Genomic DNA, 20252 nt, shown 5'->3' on the forward strand with positions numbered 1-20252 from the left:
AAACTTTGGGATATTCATCAAGTCTTTAGCGAACATTGCTCGAGGTTCAGAATTTGAGCGATATTTAAACCGGAAAGGGGAATTTAAGTAAAACAGTAAATAAACAAACAAATATTTTTTTTCTTTTTATGCAACATGCCACCTAACTACAGACTAGAGACAAATTACATGCTTGCCACTAAAACAAAAATAATCTATAAATAACTCAGGAAGATTGCCTTATTGCTTTCAAATTTTTCAACTCACAATTCAGGTTATTTTTGAAGTTGCAACCAAGTGGCAGCAGCATATATGTATTTTTATAGAAAAAAAAATCAGGTGCAAAGCTTCACCTATAAAAGTAGGTAATGTCGATGGAACCACAACAACAAGTCACCCAAATAAATCACTATCACAATAATAACACTTTATTCTCGAAACTCCGCTGAAATACGAATTGATATTAATGTTAGATAAATTTTACTTATAAATTCACAGCAGTTACTCAAATCATAAGCAACCTTTACATTTTATTGTGTTCTGTATTGGAAAATCGTATTTTCTAAAAATGAGAAAAATTGCGTTGTTTAAACATACATACAGACATACGTATATCAGAATAGAATTTAAATCTATACAATTAAGATCAATTAAAAATTAAAACAAATGCACACATCCAAGACGCTATAACACAATTGCTTCAACGGGTATGACATACTTGTATGAATGCGAAACTATGGATGCAAAAGTTTCTAATTGTCTCGATGTACGAGTAATTGATGCAGCGATGCATTTATTACTGCTGTCAACAACTTTTATTGCGTTTTTGGTTCAAAAGTAAAATGCCTCAAAATGCTGATGTTGAATGCTATAGAATTGTATTGTATAAAGGGCATGTAGTCAACAATGAATTTTTCGGATAAACAAGAAAAAAAAACCATAAATTGTAAACTTAGCACACTTGTTTTGCAGAGAAGCAAAGACAACTCGACGACTATAATATGTGCAAACAAATAAATCAGATCTATCAAAATTCTGCCGAATACGCCAATTTTTATAACATATATTCTCGAACAATTAAATAGATCGATCGGTACTCAACAGCTAAGATTTAACGCCATTAGACAGCTTTAACGGAGCTTTAAGCCGAATATCAAAACTGCAGCCAGATTATGTTTTGTAATAGAATATGTGTGTATATAAAATTAAAATAAACCGAAAAAATTGAGTGTGATCAATTTTACAAAATTTTTAAATTAATTTATTATTAAGACCACCCTATATACTATCTAAAAACCTTCAGCAAACCAAACGAACAGTATGCTTTCATGGCACCTGAGTAAATTAATGAATTGCTTACATTTTATCAAAAATAAAACAACTTTAGCAAACAAAGTATATATAATAAAAGCAATTTTGACAGTTATGAAATGAATTTAGCAACTTTCTATTCACTAAATAATGGGTTAAATTGATGAATCGCAAAAGTTGCATACACCTTTTTTTAGGTTGCTATATGCAAAAAAAATCGATGAAACTCACTTTTTACTTTATATTATAAAATGTCTGTTTTTTCACATTTCAATTCAACTTGTCTTATTAGCGTCAAATAAGCTATCGGATATCAATAGTACGTTTCCTAAGTCGATTCACATACATATCTTGAATCAATCAAGTATTGTCTCTTTTCCAGGAGCAAGCATCGGTTATACTGAGTCTTCAAAGCACATAAACTCTAAGTAAGTAAGACACAACGTCACACAACTCGGTTGGTTGCATGTTGCCTAACGCCAGCCAACCATCAAGCCCGAAGCTCAAAGTGTATTTAATAAGTGCTGAACGCCGCGCGAAATGATATGCTTTCGGGCATCAACGGCACAAATCAGGAAGTAATCTAGGAAGTCAGAAAAGATTTCAGTTGCCAGTTGCAAGTTGCTGCCACTAACTTGGAACATTGTTATGTCCGCCGCAACGCGCATCCGTGCATGCAAGCCAAGCAAAGATGAACTCGCCAGCCACCTTCCTCCCTCCTAGTCCCACATCCTACGCAAAAGCAAACGGCATTGATTTGCTTACAGTGTCCAGTGGCCCACACAACTTGTGTCATCACCACAGCACTACTCCACTCCTCTCTCGCTTGCGCATTGAGTGCTACTCGCTACTCGCTGGCGCGTACATAAATCACGCTCGCGCACAAAAAGTTTTGATTTGTGAAATCAAAAGCTATTTGCACTGTAATCAGCACAAACATTGTGCGTTTGCTTATGCGCTAGCAAAAACTTTACTTTCGCCCATCCTTCAACTGCCATGCCCATATCTTCCTGCAATCGCTAATACTGCATTCCGCATGCGTTTTTTGTTATTTACCTTTTTTTCTTGCTTTGCCGTTAAAGTGTACGTACGTGTTGCAGTCTAACGGTGCCGCAGTCAACATTGTTGTTTCTTCTGTTGCTCCAATGGATATGCCCGGATGACTTAGCATTGGCATTTAATTCTTATCCGTCTGCACTTTTCGTTGGTGTTTGTTCTCTAGAGTTTCAATTTGAATAAGTCGACTGGCAATGAATCCATTTTACTTGGTTTGAAGTTTAGGCAAATCATAATTTTGAAAATATCAGCGGATGTACATATTTATTTCTGGGGAAATGCATACGAATATACCACTATGTCCACTAACGTTGCAGAGAGTGCACTCGCAAATAAATCAAAAACTCAACGCCACAAACTTAAACATTTGGGTTCTTTAGTTAGTTCTTTCTAGACCAGGCGTTACTAAAAATAATATTCATTAATTATTTACATTCTACTACCAACATTCCGGTTTATATGTATAGGAGATAGGCTGATGTTAGAAGAGGTGACACGGCTGATCTCCGCTATAGTGGTTCCTAAGCTGAAACGTCGCTTATATCAATTCTAGATTAAAAGTCGTCTGTTTCGCTAAAGGTTTTTCTTTCCACCTTAGGCGATAGGCGGAGAGTGGAGGAAAAGTGTCTACATGGTTACATCTCTTCTTGTTGATGGAAGTAGTTCCTGAGCCCAGAGGATATCGCAGCCGCCCAAGTACTGGTTGTTCACCTGCGCTTACCCATACCACAGGAGAACTATTCATGCAATGCTCGAATGCTCAAATGACACGGTACAAAAATGGAGAAAATCTTTTTAGTTACACAATCTCCTGACATCGCTTATTCAAACTTTCTTTAAAATTAATAGGGCGCAATAACTATCAATGCCATAAACATAAAATTAGACATAAGGGAAGATATGTTGATCTTTCATACGCATTTGTTTAAAAAATAAAGTCATTTTTGCCTACTTTTGTCAAAATGCAATTGATAATTGCAATGACTTTTTTACTTTGTAATAGATAGTTAAATTAATAATAATGTCATGACATAACTCTGATGTAGAAGTGGTCGAAATTGCAAATGCAACGGTTTTTATGAGAAAATAATACTTCTGTGCTCACTTTTCCTCAGTTTTTAATTACTTTCATTTCATTTACATATCCAAAAGTTTTAGAAATAATTTAGGAAGTTAAGTATATCATCTTCTTTTGAGAATATTCTCTAAGCTGCATTTTTAATTTCCTGCAATGAAAAGAAGCGACGAGTTAAATAGTTACAATTTTCTTGTGAACTGTTGGCTTTTTACAGGAAACTACTTAACTACTGACCCAGTTAGCAAGGAAAGCAGGAAAAAAATAAATTACAAGCATTTAAAAAATAAATAAGATCTAGAAACTTGCACGGTGCTATAAAACCTCCGAGACTTGCAGCCGCTTTTCAAACGCCTGTGACATTCATTTAAAACACTTTATTTAACTCACATTCTCGAAAATACTTACTTGAACTAAGGCTTCTTTTATTGTTGTAATCATTGTGCAAAAGCTCAGAGAGCTTTCGTAACGGCAACAGACAAGCCCAAGCTCGAGCAAATGGAACGACTTGCTGCCTATCTCGACGCAGAACAGCCGTTGACCATTTCCCAAGTCGGCGTTGGACAGCAGGATATGCGAAAACGACTTAGCGCACAGTGGGCCAAACACGTCGCTTTGTGCCGCAAGCAGCACATAAAAAATTCACGACAAATTTTGGGCAAGAATGAAAGATGCTACTTTTGCGTGCGCATCTAAAGCACCAAAGTGACACAAACACACATACCACCAGATGCACACATACGAGCAGAGTTACTGCATAGGCGAAAAAGTTAGTTAGTTGGTTGAATGGACCCAAAGTCACTTCAAATTTTTAGGCTACAAAGAACGCTAAGTGGTAGTGTCGTCCGTGGCGGTGGCACGCGACGACAAATCAAGTGTTCACTTGTAACAATTTTGGCACATTGTAGGGCAGCAGCAGGAGCAGAGGCAGAGGTGAAGGCAGGAACCCCAGCGCAGGCACAGCCACATCGGGCGCGCCTGGTAAATTAGTCATGCAGCAAAGTGGCGACGTTCGAATGGCCAACGAGGCGCGCGCGGAAGTGGTGATGCATTGCAGCGAAAACTTCGTCCGAAAGTTGACATAATTTCCAAATCCTAAAGATGTAACAGACGAACGATTTAAAAAGGCAAATAAGTTATTTCCGCAGGAAAAAATTAAACTTACCAAGTACGTTAAGAAGTTTGGTTAGCTTGGGAAAATTTAGTTGCCGCACATATGTTGGTGCCACTACCCCACCACCAATAGCAAGTGCAGCTGTCGCATAAAAGTACTGCAACATGTTCAAAAATGTCAACGCAATCGGGTAGGAGGGTGATATTCCTTTTTATGTTGGTATAACAAATAATTTCTGCTGCGGCAGTGGAATAACAGTTGCCGCCAACAACATTTATAACGGAGCTATGCTAGTTGCGCGCGGCTTTATGATTTAGTTTGAAAGCTTTTGAAAATTTGCGAGCAGATTAAGTGTTGAAAAGTGGGTTACTAATACTTGCATCGTTAAAGTTGTATGACACTTTATTTATTTTACTTATTAACTTCACACACCAAGAAGTAAGTCCACCGTTTTCAACAAAAGCTACTTTTAGGTTAGATTAAAATGTAGTCGGAAAAAATTTCTTGCTTTGGACATAATATAACAATGAACCAAAGTGAGTTTTAATAATAATCTTTATTTGGGAAAACCACAGAGTGCTCACATTTAGTTAACTTATTTCGACGGCAAGGAAAATTTGAGATTTTAATTCATTAATGATTGAATTTACCCCCGTATAGAGTATGCCCACCAAGAGAGATCCGTTTTAAGTGAAAGTATTCTTGAGCATTGGATTAAGTGAACGCTTATAGAATAACACTGCCAGGAGGGATTTAACCTTCAGGTCAGTGTTCTAAAAGCTGTGGAGAGTCCTCTTTCTGGCCAATTAAAAGTTATCAACATAAAAAAATGTTTGTGGTGATCATTGGAGTTTTAACAAAAAGTCTTAAACGACAACATGCTTTCCTTAAGCGTTAAAATAAATTTTGAGTCAAAAACCGTCAAATTCGGTAGTTTTTATATAAATGTGAAGAGTTTAAACCAGAAAAATTTTAACTCGAAATTTGCTTTAAAAGTGAGTGGCCCGCCTCTAGATGTTAAAAAAACATTTTTTTTTAACATTTTCTCTTCTTATAATCTACAAATTTTACCCTCAGGCTAACCAAAAAAAAAAACAAATTTTTCGCTCCACCCTAATTAAAAATAAACCATAACAAATTATTGATTAAAGATTACCAAATGTATTTGAGCCGGCTGCTAGGTATACCCACGCCATTAACATAACATTACATTTTTCAACAACTATTTTAACAGTGTACATGTATGTAGTTACATTCGGGTGTCCGTTATTTTCCAACTTGATTTGTTTATTTCATATAGTTATATAATATTTATTATGTCCGTGTTATTTAATACGAGATTTTTAGAATTCTTGTAATAATTTTTTTTACCTCCAAAACAAATAAACTACAGCTTTGAAAAAATTGTATACTAATACAGAATTTTCGCCTCTACAAAAAAGTCTTATATATTTTCTCATAAAAGAATTCCTTTAAAAGTTATACGCAGCTAAAGTTATGCATTCAATGTACTGAACATTCATATCGTAGAATATCACTTTTTTAATGTTGTGGATTTACTTGCCTAATGTAAAGTAAGATCTTAAGTTATATACATATTTATATGGAAAAAGTAATATAATTTATGCACAGTTAGAATTGAAAATAAACAGCTTGTTTACGTTGGATTCTTGTTTTTAGTGTAGAAACTGAAACTTAGAGGCATTTGAAAAAAAAATAAACAACGGATAGTCTAATGCACATATAATAAATACTTAAAACTTTCGTACGAAAATAAACTAACATCGTAAAATAAGCCCTCAAGTACTTACCATTTTTGCTGATATCACAAATAAATAATTTGCGATGCTATTATTATGTTAATTATACAAATTTCGTTTGCTGAAAATTTGCCAAAGCGACCAACAAGCGAAAACAAAATTAGGGAACGCAGCCTAGTTAGAAACGAAATGGCAAATGCGAGTTCAATACAAACTGCAAATGCACGAGAGGAAAATCCAAGTTTTAATACTCTTATGCTTCGGCATCATAATAAATATGATATTTATGGGTACCATATAAATACATCCATATTTATACCATATAATATAGATATATATATCCATATTTATAAGTAACTGAATGCAGATGCCTAAATATTTTTTAACAAGTGAGAGCAATAATGCGCTTCGTAAGAGTAGGTAAAACACTCTTTAAATCTCTCAATAATTAAAATTGTTTTTAAAAACTACGACTTGTTTACTTTTCAAATCTATACGAACTAAAGAAGTATTTTAGAAAGTCCACGAGCGCATATTCTAAAACATTAGTAAGCTGATGCATTATTCGCTAATTTAACAACATTACCGTTAACGCTAAAATGTATTCTATTCGGTAAATGAAAAATATTAGAGACTGCATTCGATTTAAACGAGCTTAGTTTGAATACCTTTAACATATGTTTGTTTACAAATATATTTGTGAACAACATTACATAAGTGTATCTGAACATGAAAATAATTAGAGGAGATTTTTAGTTTTAAATATAGAGCAGAGGGTAAATTTTTAATAGATGGCATTTTTTTAATTGTGCTTTATTGGCATATATCTCTTTTGCGAACGCTGTTGAACTCGAAACGGATCATTGACCTTGCTAAATGTGACTGACCTCGCTAAGTATTGTTGACCTCTGGAAAGATAACTGATCACGGGAAGTTCATTGAACACGTTATATCAAGCTAGAGTTAAGGTAAGGTTCAAGCGAGGTAAACTGGTGTTCGCTTCCCATATGCATACTTTTTTTCTAATTATGTCAAGTTTGCCTTCATAAGTGATGAACATCAAAAAAGATATTAGCTCAAACACTGTCTCTAATATGTGTCACATTTCATCTAAAAATTATCGAAAGCTTTTCAAGACTCCAGATACCAAATATAAAAGCATAGTGCCTGTGGATCAATATCGGTCATCATTTTCTGATCAAAACGAAACTTGATGCCTTCATATACTCAATAAACTTAGACGTGAGTGCAGTTTTTTCGAAACAACAAGCATACTTATAATACTTGTTCTAAATATACAAGCACTTTAATGAAATGTTAGACCGACATCGGCGTTCGTTACCTGGGTTAACTTTAAACAGTTAACATTACAACTAAAACTTGTGTATATTTGTTTGATTTTTTAAGAGATTGTGGCAGATCTTGTCAGCTTGTGTCTGCATTTCCATTTTCGAACGTCATTAGGCATGTACTGTAATCGCCATTGTAATACTACAAGGATTACTTCTTCTGCAATAACTTTTTTTTCCTGAATTGTATTGATTTGTCAGTTTATTTTATAAAGAAAGTTGGGAAGGTATATTAGTCGTACTTATTCAAACTAACTGACTATGCATTAGCCAAAAGTCGAGTCGAATACGTCAAAAGTTAAACCGATGCTGAATGCTCAAAATACCATTTACTGAAAAATGTTTAGAAATCTGAAACTTTTTGACTTCTGTCTTCTGATTACCGGATACAATGCTATTTATAATATGCATCCCTACTATCAATTTTAATCTAACTATAAATTCTTGCTTTTAATATAACACTCTAGAATTTTAAGTACATTTTAAGATAGAGTAAGCGTGTTTTGGGTAACGCATAGCACTAGTGTATGGTATAGTGCAGGTGAATTATGACGTGGATTTCCTTGGTAACTGTCACAAAGAACTGATGCGTAACACAAATGTCAAATATTGAACCGACCTGGTAGAAAAATGTCGCGACCTTTATGAGGCAGTTTAAATTCATGAAACCTGAAGCTTCATCTTTCATCAAATAAGTTAAGTAAATTACAGAAAATTAGCAATTCAAAAACCAAAATGTTACATAACAAACTTTGTTGAAATATCCATAACCTTGTCCATTTGATACTTTTTCTTCTTCTATATTTATTTCCGAATGTTTTTTTAGATTAAGACAAATATGAATTTACCCTCTTAATATATATCGAAAACGCACCATGACACCCAAATACAAATGAAATGCAAATCGTCTGCCTGTCAACACACAACGGTATTCGTTCAAATACGTCACCTCTCGCTACAAAATAAATCCTGTTTAGCTTATAGATTTCTTCTTGCCTGAGCGCCGACTGTAAGCATCTCTGCACAATGAGCCGTTCGAAGGCGTGTTGCGTGTTGCTGACATTTGTTCTGATGGGTCACTGATGTTATTGTGAGATTATTTTTACACGTTTTGATAGGAAATTTATTGGCATTATTGTTGTTGATGTTGCACGACATTTTCAATCGCTTTGACTTTTCTGCCGAGACATTTTCAGCTCTGTATTTTCTCACTTTCAATCACAACAGAAATATTACAAAAGGAAGACGCCGTTAAATATACAAGCCAACTGCGGAAGACAAGTGTCAGACAACAAAACGTTTGCAGACATCGACCCGTAACCAAAATGCTTCTACAGGATCAATTTATTCCTTTGTTGCCGCAGCTGATTACAGCATTCTATGGTTTATTTGTAATATTATCGTGTATGTATGTATATAAAATCCTCTAAGCATTGCAATGTATTTATTATTTAATTCTGTATATTTAATTTGGTTTGACAATGTGAGTAAATTATCGATACTTGTGCGTTTTCAATATCGAACATTAGGTATTGAAATAGGATGTGAGCTTACAGACTTTAGTCGGTTAAGTATTGTAAAAGCTCTATGAAATCTGTCCCATTTTTTATCGAATAATGAATATCTAGACAATCTATTGGAAAATTTCTAAAAAACTTTATATATTAATTTCACGCGCTGTTGTCTTATATCAGCACTATCGTTCGATGAATAAACATCAATTCCAATCAAACATCGATATTGTGAAATTTTCAATAAATATCGGCCATATCTACCCAAATATTTAGGTATGTCAATTCAGTAGTTTTGTCAGCAATTGTGGTATTTCGTTGAGAGAATAGCTCAATAGCTCTTATCCTTTGCTTACATACATACTATATTGTGTATATCTGCTTATACCACTTGTCCTTTGGGCGAATGTGTTCATACTGGGTAGCAAATGCCGTTTCCTTGTGTTATTCTTCATTTCGGTGTTAAACAAGCATTGTCAGATTTATCCAAGGAAATCCATTGTTGGTATTGTAACTGGCTTTTGGTCGTAATACGGCAAGATGCTGGTAATTTTTGTCGTTGCCTTGTATTAGTACCCACAATACCGACACTTAGCCAAAGCAATTGGTCGCAAGAATTTACTAAGCCATCTGTCGAACAACAATATAAACGGATATAAACGACTGCCACACACCTCAATTTAATCACACAAGTCAGCAATAAACTAAAACCAAAAACAAACCAATAAAATTGCCTTTGAAATCAATGCCAGATCGACCTTGAATTCCGGACAGAAATTGTAAATAAAACCAAGAAAAAAATGTAAACTTCGGCTGCAACGAAGCTATGGCACAAAAAGAAATAAAATAATATTTATCTTTATTTAGATCGTTCAGTTTAAATAGCAGCAGATTGTAGCGTTGCCTTGGACAATAATCTTGTCAAAAACAAGTTTTCCATTCAAGGCCTCGATTTTGATCGACATCCTTCTCTTCAAACTCTCTCTTGTCAATGTAATTTTCGAATATGAACCTAATAGGTCTAATAAAGTTAAGTTTCCCATAATAATTTGACTCCAGCATCATCACACAAAGACACCTTCGGGTTAAAGGACAGTTAAAAGATCTATTAATATGCCTGTATAAAAAATAAATAAAATTGAGTGTTCCCCTCCGCCTTTTCACATCATCTTTCCAAAATTTCTCTCCAGTAATGTTATAGTTATATCCGTAATTTCCAATTTCCCTGCAGTAATTCTATAATACTTACTGTAAATAATTTGGCACAGAATATGTTATTTTCGACTTGACAATTCTTTATGTTTTCTGAAGCAAAACTTCGTTCTCCAACCCTCTCTGTGTCCGTCTGTGTTTGTCAGTGGGATTCAACTTGGAAAGAGTCACCAACCAAATAGTATCACTTTGCATTGCATTTATACCGAAAACTTTAAATGGTTTTTAGTCGGTCGACCGTGACGTCAATTTCGTGTGCAAGTCGCGTGCCGCGTCCTTTGAAATACAAATTAACGAAATGCAAACGTGCTGTGTGTAGCATCGAATGTACTCGTAGATTGAAACTGCATTTACTTTGCGAAAGCATTCTTTTATCATTTTCGCTCGCCGATTCTTTCGCAGTTAAAAACTTTGTAGAAAGCAAATTATAGATGTTACTTGCCTTTACTTTACATTATGTATGTGAGATGGTTAGGATGATTGCATATTCTACAAATAAGCCACTAAAATTAGAAATACCGTAAATGCGTTTTTGTAAGGCGACAACCTGCAGTTGCAGCTATGCTTTAAAAAGAGAATAAAGCATGTACTTTGTGACTCGCATCCCTCCTACATTACCATATTATTATATTCTGCAATCCTAACCTGAACGCTTAAGTATATTTGTAAAGTGTTTTAGAAGTTTTGCTTTAATAATAGAACTTCGAAATAAGCTCGAATGACCGGCGGAGGTAATATATTTAAGTAATATTTTGGGAAAATTTCTTAGAGGCCTGTGCATATGGTTTGTTGAAAAGTTGGTTGGTATCACCAAGAAATAGTCCTACTATTACTGATCATGTACTTCATATTTTACATAACTCTACATGTAAATCATGAAGTATGAAAAAGCTGTGTGGCCGCACACGTTAACGATTCAACAAAAACTAGACCGAAACAAATTTCCCAGCATAATTGGGAGCGTTTTAAGCAGAATAACTCGAGTTTTTGCGCCGTTTTATAACTATGGATGAGACTTGGATCTACCACCAGGATCCTTAATTGAAACAAGAACGTTTACAGTGGACTGAAGCTGGTTGTTCAGCTCCAAAGCAGGTGAAGTCCCAACGATCAGCAAAGAAGGTTATGGCATCAGTTTTTTGGGATGCAAAAGTTAAAATTTTGTTGATTAATTATCTGCAGAAAGGTAAAACAATTTTCAGAGTTGATTGCAGCCTTTTGGAACAGCTGGATGAAAAAATTCGGTCTTTACCTGTTTCGAAGCACAAAAAAATAATTTTTCATCAAGACAATGCACCTGCTCACAAAGGTGTTTTAACACTGACAAAATTCAACAAATTAATGTACGAATTGCTTGAGCATCCACAGTATTCTACAGATTTGGTTCCTAGCGACTACTACCTCTTCAGAAACCTAAAATAATTAATTCGTGGCAAGCGTTTTTCTTCGAATGAAGAAGCTTTACGTAGACGGGTATTTTGCAGAGCTTCTGGAAAGTCATTAAGGATGGCATAAAATTATTGGAGAATCATTAAAATAAGTGTATTGAAGTTAAGGCAGATTAAATTGAATTAAAAAATATATTTCGTACCAAAAACAGTATTTTTTTATTTCCAACGCTAAAACTTTTCAACCAACCAGTATGTGGATATGTACCGTTTCGCACACAAATTCAAGTTATAGTTAGAAGCCATACAAAAATAACCACAAAAGCTATACGATATCTGTGAAAATAGAATAATTGAAATTTAGTAATTTATATTGGCAAATACAAAAATCAGCTTACTTAATGCGAACAACTCAATATATGGGAAGTTGAACAATTTGTACCCCACAAGAGAGATACCATATGTAACAGCAAAGTGTAGAATGTAAGAGAGTGGAGCTATCATTAAAAGAACTCAGACTATACTGTGATATAACAAATTGAAATTATTATCAGATTAACATTTTAAATTCTTTTATAACTTGAATGATCATTAAGTAGTGTATATAATGTTACAGTTTCATCAAATATTAGCAAAGATCGTTCTAGGTTTTTCCAAAAATCGATTTTGTTTTTTTGTTATATCAAATAATACTGAAAAAATGGCTTTTCCCTGGTCAGTCATCTTTAGCACATAAAGGCTTAAACTGCGTTAATGCGAATGAGTATGCTATGGTAATGAACGGTCTGCGATTTTCCGGAAATATGAAAATATATAGTTGCAACACTAGTACTGCGTTTTACTGATATTTCTCTTGCATATGTAGTAGCTACATGTGAATACTCTTTCAATTCGTTTCTCAGTAATTCTTCTCGAGTTCAATTTTGGTTCTCTATCTAGAGAAATTTGATTTAGTAGACAAGACAATAAGAAGAGTGGTATTCCTCTGAAACACAGAATTTAATCTCTGATACTTTTGCCATGTTGGTTAGCAGTATCCGTTGAGTATTACTATTTTATCATAGCTTGAAATATGATCAATAATGATTACAAAACACAGCAGTAACACAACAATAACACAAAATGCGGTCAGTGATGTAAATGGTAACTCTTCACGCAACAGTGTAAGTGAGATCGGAAATAGCTACAGCAACTAAAATAATGTTGTCTGAGTCAAATAGCAGGGTTAGATACATACCAATATGTTGCATCCAAAGTGACATAATAAAATTGCCAACCGAAAGCGGGGTTGGACCCATTGGGACAATGAACGCGCCGGCAAACAACTGAAAATAAAACAATCAGCTGACAAAGAGGAAATTCGCATGCATGCATTAGCGCCTATAGAACAGATTGACTTGCATATTAATTGAAATATATGTACATATGCAAGTACATCAATTGACAGAGAGAGATATTGAAAAAGGGCATGAACCAAGATGTTTAGTCAATTAAAAGTGATTAGTGCGAATTATATCAGTACAAGAATATTAATTATATAAAAGAGAAAAGGGAAGAAAAAATCAAATCCAAACCGTAACTTGAATGCACTTTTAATGGGGGCTTTAAGATTATTTAAATATTAACATATCTACAAATATACTGTTATGGAATTTAAGCAAATGTAGCTTGCAATAGTGCGCTTCATCTACTTGAATACAACTCAACACATATTCTCCATAAGTTTTTGTTATATTCATCTCATGTAATCGAGCCCGGCAGAGAAATGAACTAACTGGTTGTAAAAAATCGCACGACTACTCTGAATTGGAAGCCCTATTAGTTAGTCTGCTTTTTACTATACAAGTAACGGTCATTGTTTTGCGGGCCAATATTTTACGATCTGTCAGTCGTGGGACTGAAGTCAAAAATGTGCCAATCTACAAGCAATTCGAAGCATATAAAAACAGGTGCGTTTCTTATAACTATATTACTATATTTATGTATAGCTAAATCTGATAACGTAACCGATCTACGGTTTGCATCCAACGGAAAACGTTTTACTAATTACTTTCTAATCTTCAAATCGAATTATGGTTACTTAATAAGGAAACAGATCTTTAATGAAGATCTTTATATTGATTTTGATCGGTCAGTTTGAATGGGAACAGTATGCTATAGTTTCGTGAAGATATTAAATAAAAAAGTTTTCTGTGCAAGTACTTGATTTTGATCGATTGGTTTATATGGGAGCTAAACACTATAGTGGTCCAATATTAGCAGTACCGAAAAATTAGCTGCTTCTTGGTGACAAAAGATCGTGCGCGAAATTTCAAATCGATATTTTAAAAACTGAGGGACTAGTTTGCGCATATAGAAACAGGCAGTCCGTTAGACAAACATCGCTAAATCGACTCAGCACAGCTTACTGATTTATTCTACATATACTTTATAGAGCCATATATTTATTATTACGAAAGTACAGTATTGAATATCGAGATCATTTGAATCATTCTCCACTTCTCCGCCGCCATAATAAGGTAATTTGTCACTATACACCACTTGTGGGTTATGATTTTTGTATGTGTAGATCCATTGCTAAGCCGGCTACTTAGGCTGAAGCTTAAATTAGTACGTCAAAGCAATCAGTCAGTGTTCGAGGTTGAAAGCGAACGACAGCGTCACTTGTCTGTTGACAATTGAATAAAAGCTAAAGCTAAGGAACATCGCAAAAGCCTTCCTGATTGCCTGATTATTTTTACACTACTTGAAATGTCAGTTGCAGCCGAGTGTGTGCAGCAAGTGGCACTTGTGACGGGCGCATCTGCTGGTATTGGCGCACAAATTGCAGTCCTTTTAGCTAACAAAGGAATAACCGTTGTGGGATTGGCGCGACGGTCCGAATTGATCGAGGTACACATACGAGGAATTGAGTAAAATGCATATTTATGAGTAAAACTAAATAAAATCAAAAAAGGAGAATCGAACAATTTTATCATTAACGAACGACATAAACCTAACTCCACAGAATAACAAGGGTTTCCTCTATTCCAGGATTTGAATAAACAAGTGACAGGCCTCGGAAAAATTCATGGTCGCCACTGTGATCTGAGCAATGAAGAATGCATTACAACCGCTTTCAAATATGTACATGAGAGTTTTCCACCAATTACAATACTCGTATGCAATGCAGGAATGTTGAAGGCGAATTTCATATCAGGTATTAAGTAGTAGAGACTATCAATGCAGGCGTCTAATTATGTTCTCCTAAAAGAATCCACTGGAAAGGATATCAGGGATTTATTCGATCTTAATGTAGTGGCCACATCCATTTGCCTACGAGAAGGAGTGAAGCTAATGCGTGCAAGTCAAGCGAAGGGCCACATTATTATAATGAATAGGTAAGAACTGAATTTCTGGAGTTCAGATCGCCGAGAACTATATAATATATTCATGTACATATCTGAACCTTAAATCACGTCATACCGCGCATAAGTTTTTTAGCATAATTCAAATTGTCACTTAAGGCTTAAGTCGACCTCAGCTACAGACTTTAAAGTATTGCCACAGAATAAAAATTATACAGTTTTTTATTGTTTTTGTTTCATACGCATTGACTTAGCATCCTCGGACATCGCATACCGGAAGTGCCAGTGCCATTATTTAGCGTTTACCCTGCGACGAAACATGCTCTAACAGCACTATGCCAAACCGTCCGTCAGGAGATTAATTTTCTCAAGTTAAATATTAAATTAACGGTAAGTAAATCATAGTATCATAGTATAGAAAAGCTACAAAATACATAAAGCTTTTTCGTATATATAGAGCATTAGTCCAGGTATGGTAGATACGGATTTGTTGAACGTTTATTCTCGAGCTGTTGCCGATTTGCCAAAACTGCAGGCTAAGGATGTAGCCCAAGCGGTTATATATGCATTAGAAACGCCCGATTATGTGCAGGTAAAATACAATAAAATGCTATACAAATACAATTATATTCATCAATAATTTTTTTTTTTTACCTTATTAAAATTTCAGATTGAAGAAATCGTTCTACAGGCTATGGCCCGCTTCAATGTTTAATATGCATTTTTATATTGAGCTGTATATGTATACATGACATATCGAGATATCTTTCTTCTTTATACAATTATATATAAGCATAGAATGCGAATGCATAGTGCACAATAGCCTAAAGAATATATTTTTTTAGTGTTATTAATAAAAACCAAAACCCTACTCTATTAGATTCTTATTTGGTTATGATCAAACCCTTTCCCAAGGCCCATACCCTTCACCAGGCCTCGAATCTTAAAGGGGGTATTTATATCGTAAGATAATCCCCACCCAGGTAACGTTGGGTGATTTTTTTTTTTTTTTTTGAACTATAACTTTTTCATTTTTTGGGAACAATTTGAAGGAAAAAAATGTGAGTTGTAGGGAAAACGCTTTAAGGTTTTGAAACGTAAAACGTTCAAAAGACAGGTATAAAAATACGCATAACTTCGTCAATTTTTGGTCTATCCGACTGAAATTTATACACACCGTTCTTATGTTGCATTTAAAAATAGAAACAATTGTATCGAGATCGTTGAAACATAAATTGATAAATCTTTGCTATATAATACCTTGGAACATCAAAAACACTTTGCAATAGAGGTAAAATAATATGAAATTAAAATTTGGCTATTGCACAATAGGTGGCGCTTTGAATTTATATATGATGCTTTGATGCTGATCAACTTTTAAATACAAAACTAAACAGAAGTGTTTAGTGGTGCTGATTTTGTTTAAAGTCAACTTTAAATTTTTTAATTTTACCATGACAGGTCATACTAAACACATCAAGTATCGTATCCACATTAGTATTATTATCAAGTTTTTATGTAATAATATGGTTATTTTGATCATGAACACCGCAACTATCATTAACTTTCATGCAAGAGGAAATACAAACGATTAACTAACATAAAATAGACAAAAAATGACATTTTTGTTTGCGTTAGAGCTGCAAAGGAAAAAGCGAAACAACACTATAGTTGGCATAAAAGTGAAGGAAAGACGAAAAGAAAATTTCAACAATTTGATTTGACATTCTCTGAATTTCAGGAGGCAAAGCAAGTTCAAAACGCACACGAGGAAAAAGTTTTGAATTGAATTTTCCTTTGCTGTCGTGTCGCTGTCGCTATTCTTTTGTCCACTATTGTCGCCGTTGTCATCGCCTTCGTCTTTCTTTTTTAGTGTAAAAGAAATCGCTAAAACACGGAAAGGCGAGAATAAATTAAAAGTTTCAATATTTGCTTGAAATTTTTTAATTGTAAAATATTTATAAGGTAAATATTCGTAATAATACAAACGCTATTAGGTGTGGTGTAAAGCAAAAGTGAAGTGTAATTGTTAGCACGAGTTATCTTATTAGAGTTTGTGTGATATGATCTGTATCTCCATCATTGGTCGCACCTAGTTAAACTACTTCCATTGTAATGCATATAAAAAGCACTACTTGCTAAAATGTATTTTCGACAATACGTAATTAAAATTCCGATTCACTTGGTCAAGGCATGGGGACAAGGGTTACTATCACAACTTCCTGGCGAACAAAAATCATTGTTAATGTGAAGAAAGTTCCACATACACAGAAATCTAAAATCGGTGCTATGTATGCGACCTTGTCCCATTGTTTGAAAGTTGCTGTTATTCCATTTACTTCTGATCGTACTACTAGTAGTACAATTAGAGATAATTTTCTGAACTAAAATATTCGAAAAATTTGTTTCATGTCAAGGCCGCTTATTGTGCTAAATAAGGTGTAATGGTTCCGTATGTATCTGTTTCTTTTAATATTTTACAAGGGTACAAAATATTGTTAATATAATAATATGTAGGTATTATTTTTTTTATGTTTGTATTGTAGCTATTGAAATATAAGTACATGATTTTTTTCTATTTACAGACAACTACACACCAATAAATAGCAACATGTTCATTTGGGATTGGTTCACTGGTGTTTTAGGATACTTGGGTAAATATTTAACATTAAAAAATATGTATAAGAACTTCAGGTATTATTTTTGAACTTTGCGATTTTATAGTATATGAATACGTATTTATATAACACATAAATTAAAAAATAAGTGCGCCGTTTTGAATTGGCAATCACAAATGTGCCTTATGATCGGAATTCATATTATACAAAAACAATATATGTATGTAAATAATAAATATGCAAGGCAATCATATTAATATAACAATAATGCACTCTTTTTCGTGCATACCATATATCTCTTAACAAATTTTTTGGAACTGCCAAGATTTTTTTTTTTTAATATCTTTTAAGATTTTATCTTTATTATGTATGGTATACCTGTATATTTGATTATCGTATCACAAATTGTATTTCTTTTTGTTTATCACCAGGTCTGTGGAAGAAATCCGGCAAGCTATTGTTCCTTGGTCTGGATAATGCCGGCAAAACGACATTGTTGCATATGCTCAAAGACGATAAACTGGCACAGCATGTACCAACACTTCATCCCAGTAAGTTAATTGTAAAATTTGCTAAAAACGGAGTTTCAATATCTGCTTAATTATTTAGCGTCAGAAGAATTGTCAATTGGCAACATGCGCTTTACGACATTCGATTTGGGCGGACACACTCAAGGTAAAAATAATGTTCAAATTGAAATTAAATATGTGTTAAGGTATGCCATTTTATATGCAAAAAATAGAATTAAAAAACAAAATTTTTACGAAATATGTAATTCGATGGTCCATCTCCAAATCGTATTATTTGAACTGCGTACTTACGATGCTTATCATAATATAATAGACGCAGGATATTCGAAAGTTTCAAATTAAGACCGCCAATGCTTTGATGTGTTATCACATTTTCTGTTCTGCTGTTATTATGCACAAAACTGTCCGTAGTATATATACGTACCTCTTTATTATGCAACATATAATACACATTTTTAGATTTTAAAATGAATTTTTCGGACAAAATAAAGGTTACATATGATACCATAAAAAATTGGATATGCTATATTATATACATATGTATATAGATTTTCAAATTATTATTAGCTTTGCAAAAATATATATATATATATATAGTTTTTTGCGAATTATCTGCACTCAGGCGGACATATAGACCTATGTCTGTGTTGACATATCTAAGATAATAATAAAAACGTAACACTTAGTACATATATCTTAGCGTCAGACTTGACAATGATCTTGCATATTTGTAAGATTGCAAGCACTAAAATAATTGCTTAGTTAGCGTTAAAGGGATAGAAATTGATAACAGCTTGTAAATAGTTGTACTATTGCTGACAAAATGAAAATACGCTGGTCTCTAAATATGTATAAATTCCTGTCCATATAAATTTAAAAAAATACAAATTATTTACAACATATTACTTTGTAGAAAACGTTAAAGTAAAACTATTGCTTAGTGTGGTACTGTAAAAGTAATTAATAATGTATACAAATATACATATATGAAAGAATAATGATTAATTTTTGCTCTTGTATTAATTAAAATAGCGCGTCGCGTTTGGAAGGACTATTTCCCAGCTGTGGATGCAATCGTTTTTTTGATAGATGCTTGGGACCGAGGTCGCTTCCAAGAGAGCAAAATTGAATTAGACTCATTGTTAACAGATGAAGCGCTGTCAAACTGTCCCGTGTTAATTTTGGGTAACAAAATCGATAAACCAGGTGCCGCAAGCGAAGACGAACTTAGAAATGTTTTCGGTCTCTATCAGTTGACAACCGGCAAGGTACTTAACCGATATACATACATACATATTTAATTGTAATCTGATACGTTTTAGGGTAAAGTGCAACGTTCGGAGCTTCCAGGACGCCCACTGGAGTTATTCATGTCTTCTGTACTGAAGCGACAGGGTTATGGCGAAGGTTTCCGTTGGCTAGCGCAGTATATTGATTAAAAGCTGTTTTTTCATTTTCAATTCAAAATCAGTGAGATACAAGCTTTCTTTTTTTGGCATCTTAATACATACAAACACGCCAACAAATAAGTCAATAAAATCGGAGAATCTTTCATGGCATAATAATGCGAATTAGAAGTGCCACAATGATTTCATATAAATACTTCAAATAGTGAAATTAATACAAAAATAATTATAACCCAAACAAAATCAGAGTAGAAACCATATGTGGAGGCAAGAACAAAATGCAAAATAATGCGAGGGCAACGGTAAAATTAAAAATAAGCGCAGTCTGAATCATTAAGTAAAAGTAATGAAACACAAAACAAAAACACATCCTATATGCATTGTGGGTAGTATGTATATTTTAATTTTAAAGGGTAACACAAACGGATATTCAAACATTTCAATATCATTTCCAACCTTTCGCTCTAAGTTAGCTGCAATTTGTCTAATATTTGTTTAGAATTTCAAAATAAACAATTTTATAAAATGTATGTATATGATTTGTTGTTCTTATTGGAAGGGGTGAATAATATATAATTTTACATATTTTTTTGATA

General features: G+C 33.8%; 2 protein-coding genes across 4 annotated transcripts; both read left to right on the top strand.

Annotated features, from left to right (window-relative positions):
• The first annotated feature begins 14356 nt into the window (after nucleotides 1–14356).
• rdhB (retinol dehydrogenase B) lies at nucleotides 14357–15973 on the top strand. 2 transcript variants are annotated; one of them, XR_004978285.2, is made up of 6 exons: nucleotides 14357–14647; nucleotides 14789–14954; nucleotides 15009–15135; nucleotides 15357–15492; nucleotides 15543–15694; nucleotides 15773–15973. XR_004978285.2 is itself a non-coding variant. In XM_014242207.3 (6 exons), the coding sequence occupies exons 1-6, from the start codon at nucleotides 14507–14509 to the stop codon at nucleotides 15815–15817; spliced, it is 750 nt and encodes a 249-aa protein (XP_014097682.3). In that variant the 5' UTR covers nucleotides 14358–14506; the 3' UTR covers nucleotides 15818–15973. The 2 variants fall into 2 exon arrangements, 1 of the variants encoding a protein (XP_014097682.3); XM_014242207.3 differs by having other exon boundaries at nucleotides 14358–14647; nucleotides 15560–15694.
• Nucleotides 15974–16854: 881 nt separating this feature from the next.
• Sar1 (Secretion-associated Ras-related 1) lies at nucleotides 16855–20186 on the top strand. 2 transcript variants are annotated; one of them, XM_014242203.3, is made up of 6 exons: nucleotides 16855–17067; nucleotides 17688–17756; nucleotides 18152–18271; nucleotides 18330–18395; nucleotides 19283–19518; nucleotides 19573–20186. In XM_014242203.3, exons 2-6 carry the CDS (start codon nucleotides 17714–17716, stop codon nucleotides 19687–19689), a joined length of 582 nt encoding a protein of 193 aa, XP_014097678.1. In that variant the 5' UTR covers nucleotides 16855–17067; nucleotides 17688–17713; the 3' UTR covers nucleotides 19690–20186. The 2 variants fall into 2 exon arrangements, with proteins under 2 accessions (XP_014097678.1, XP_069961917.1); XM_070105816.1 differs by lacking the exon at nucleotides 16855–17067 and adding an exon at nucleotides 17531–17554.
• Nucleotides 20187–20252: the final 66 nt, after the last annotated feature.

This window comes from Bactrocera oleae, chromosome 2, assembly GCF_042242935.1.
Source record: "Bactrocera oleae isolate idBacOlea1 chromosome 2, idBacOlea1, whole genome shotgun sequence".
NCBI lineage: Eukaryota > Metazoa > Arthropoda > Insecta > Diptera > Tephritidae > Bactrocera > Bactrocera oleae.